The sequence below is a fragment of the Nicotiana tomentosiformis genome, chromosome 1 (genome assembly GCF_000390325.3).
Source record: "Nicotiana tomentosiformis chromosome 1, ASM39032v3, whole genome shotgun sequence".
Classification (NCBI taxonomy): Eukaryota; Viridiplantae; Streptophyta; class Magnoliopsida; order Solanales; family Solanaceae; genus Nicotiana; species Nicotiana tomentosiformis.
Window position 1 is genome coordinate 116,447,068 of NC_090812.1, and position 3,102 is coordinate 116,450,169.

The 3,102-nt window shown below is 43.6% G+C and overlaps 1 protein-coding gene across 1 annotated transcript; it reads right to left on the reverse strand.

Annotated features, from left to right (window-relative positions):
* Positions 1-209: 209 nt before the first annotated feature.
* LOC138908931 (uncharacterized) lies at positions 210-1,827 on the reverse strand. The gene is made up of 2 exons (XM_070199718.1): positions 1,189-1,827; positions 210-956 (listed from the first exon to the last, which is right to left on the reverse strand). Exons 1-2 carry the CDS (start codon positions 1,825-1,827, stop codon positions 210-212), a joined length of 1,386 nt encoding a protein of 461 aa, XP_070055819.1.
* Positions 1,828-3,102: the final 1,275 nt, after the last annotated feature.

The window sequence follows — 3,102 nt, forward strand, 5'->3', positions numbered from 1 at the left end:
CTGGCGATTCTTGCCGAGACCCTTGCTGTGTTCATACCCTGTCCACAACAGTATGCTTTCTATCTTACTGCTCCACCATTTGTCTTTCTCAATTGCATTGACGCGCTCGATACGATCGTATGTTTCTCCACCCAACTTCCTTCTATTATTGACGACCGATGGTTCCATCGGATGATCACTTCCTGATGGTTCCACTCAAACTTCAAGGCCTAATGTAGAGTAGAAGTTATGGCCCCAGCGGCATGTATCCAAGGTCGTCCCAACAATAGGTTGTAGGTAGCAGATATGTCCAACATTTGAAACTCAACATCAAACCAAGTTGGGGCCATCTGTAGGCTGAGGTTAGTCGCCCCAATTGTGTCCCTTTGAGACCTATCAAATGCTTTCACATTCATATTTCCTGCTCGTATCTCGTGCATGCCTTTACCCAATCTTTTCAGAGTAGTTAGTGGACATATGTTAAGACTCGAACCCCCATCTATCAGGACTCTACCAATGAAATTGTCCTCAAACAACACTGTGATATGCAGTGCCCTGTTGTGACTTAGTCCTTCTGGTGGCAGCTCGTCTTCATGAAAAGTGATCTTGTGGCTTTCCAACACTTGCCCTACCATGTTGGCCATTTCTCCATTGGTGATGTTATTAGGTAGATAGGCTTCATTCAACACCTTTATCAGGGCATTCCTATATGCCTCGGAGTTTTGAAGTAGTAATAAAATGGATATTTGAGAAGGGGTTTTGTTCAGATAATCAACCACAGAATATTCTCTTGCTTGCACCTTTCTCCAAAGGTCATCCGGGCCAGTATCAATAACAGGCGGCTTAGATGTAGCTTCTTCGCTCATTCCTCCCAAATGCTCTGGTGTATAGACCCTACCGATTCTGGTCATGCTTTGAGCTGCACCTGTTTCTTCCATTTTTGCTTTTCCTTTCCTTCTTGCTTCCACAACATAATACTATGGTATATCATTAGACTTATAAGACGACTTAGGTGCTAACATCATGGTGAAAGGTGTTGTTACTTTAACCTCAAACGGAGTTGGTACGGACCTCAACTTCAATTGTTGCCTGAGTTTGTACCACGATAGGTGTGAGAGTGACTGGAGATGTTTTAGGATTATCCCCTTCTCGAATAAGTCCAATTGACCCTTCCGAGTCCCATTCTTCATCGGTCTCTATCACATTTACCCCTTCACCCGTGTGATCCGGGCGAGGATTGTTACGGATAATGGGTGCAACCTCCTTTGCCTGTATGACTTTGGTGTCAATTAATGTCTGAATCTTATCCTTCAAAGTACGACACTCATCAATAGTATGGCCCTTCTTGCCTGAGTGATAGGCACATGTCTTCTTTGGGTTAATCCACTGGGAAGAGTTTTCCATAGCAACAACGGGAATAAGAGTGACATAACCGTTAGCCTTTAGCCTCTCGTATAGTTGGTCTATGGGTTCAGCAATTGGAGTGTATTGTCTGGGTAGTCTGCGGTCAAAATTTGGTCTTAGTTTTTGGTAATTTTGGCGGGCTGGTGGTGAGTGGTAGTATGCTGGTTGGGCGTTATAAATATGGTAAGTGGCATCAGGTTGTTGGTTTCTGGATGGTGAAGGCTGATATGTGGGTGGAGGTGTTTGGTATGTGAGAGGAGACTTCAGACCTTGGGCTACCATTACTGCACCCACTTCTTTCTTCTTAGAGATACCTCCCGACTGCAAAGCTTTATTTGTGGCCTGGAGTGCTTCTAAATTCGTCACCATTCCACTTTTGTTCCCTTCTTCTATTCTCTCTCCCAGCTTGATGATGTCAGAGAACTTATGGTTTTCAATAACCATCAACCTTTCATAGTATTACGGGTCTTGAGCTCTGACGAAGAACTCATTCATATGTTCTTCTTCATGTGCCGGCCTTACTTTTGCGACCTCAGACCTCCACCGAGTAGCATACTCGCGGAAGGTTTCTGTTGGTTTCTTCTTGAGATTTGAATGTAGAAAATGTTTGGTGAATTTTCTGTGTTGAACCTGAATCGATCCATGAAATCTGACGCCATGCTCACCCAATTAACCCACGTCTTTGGGTTCTGACTGATGTACCAAGACAAGGCGTATCTAGTGAGGCTCCTCATGAACAACTTCATACGAATTCGTTCATCCTTGTCAATCCCTATAAGTTTGTCACAATACTGTCATGCCCCAACCTCGGGGAGCGCGACCGGCCCTCAACCAAGTGAATTCGGTCGAGCAATCCTATTAAACCTTTCCTACCCGACTCATTCATAGTCCAAAAAAGGGAACACATCACCTTTTGTAAAAACAGGGAAGAGATCAGTTATATAAATCTATAAATGTTGCTAGTTCATTTTTCATTATATACATTATGTCATAGTTAAGTTTCCAAAATACAACTCGGTCGAACGACCACCCTAACATTTATACATGACCCACATAAACGTCTACGGGGCCTCTAAGGGTACAAAAGAGCAACATGACAATGCCGGCAACAAGGCCCCGGCTATACCTCAAAATATGAGAACTTATACAAAAGAAGGACTACATGACCCCAGGAAGAAATGAGGCTCACCAAGACTGTTGTGATGAGTGTGAGGGTGAACACCACTATCTGCGATCAGCGCTATCTATGATGGAACCACCTACATCCATTCAAAGACGTAGCGCCCCCGACAAAAGGGACGTTAGTACTGCCGAATTGTACTAGTATGTAAGGCAAACACCAATCTCAGTAGAATGAACATTGAAACAAAGAGAAGGCAGTCACAATAATCAATAAGTACTTCACAGACATACAAAGAAACACCAAGTAAGGATCACATAATTTCCAATTCAATCTTTCCATCTTTTTAGGTTAATTATCTTTAGTGCCAAAGCCACAACTCACAATGCCACCGTATTTTTTACGGAGTCCGGTCTCGGCCCGACCGGCTAATCCATCTCAAGTGATACATATCCATATCCACAATGTAAATCAATAATTCCAACACAAATGCCACCATGTGTACAACATGGCGTCCGATATCGGCCCGTTCGGCTCAGACATCTCACTTGAGACATAACCTCTTTCAATTGCTCACTCAATTCACCTCTCTTTCCCAC

Bases quoted from the DNA above. Each gene is read 5' to 3' on its own strand.
- LOC138908931 (XM_070199718.1), bottom strand. From the start codon at position 1,827: ATGGTTATTGAAAACCATAAGTTCTCTGACATCATCAAGCTGGGAGAG. The intron at 957-1,188 runs GTAAATGTGATA...GATATACCATAG, and splicing joins CGGATCACACGGGTGAAGGG to TATTATGTTGTGGAAGCAAG.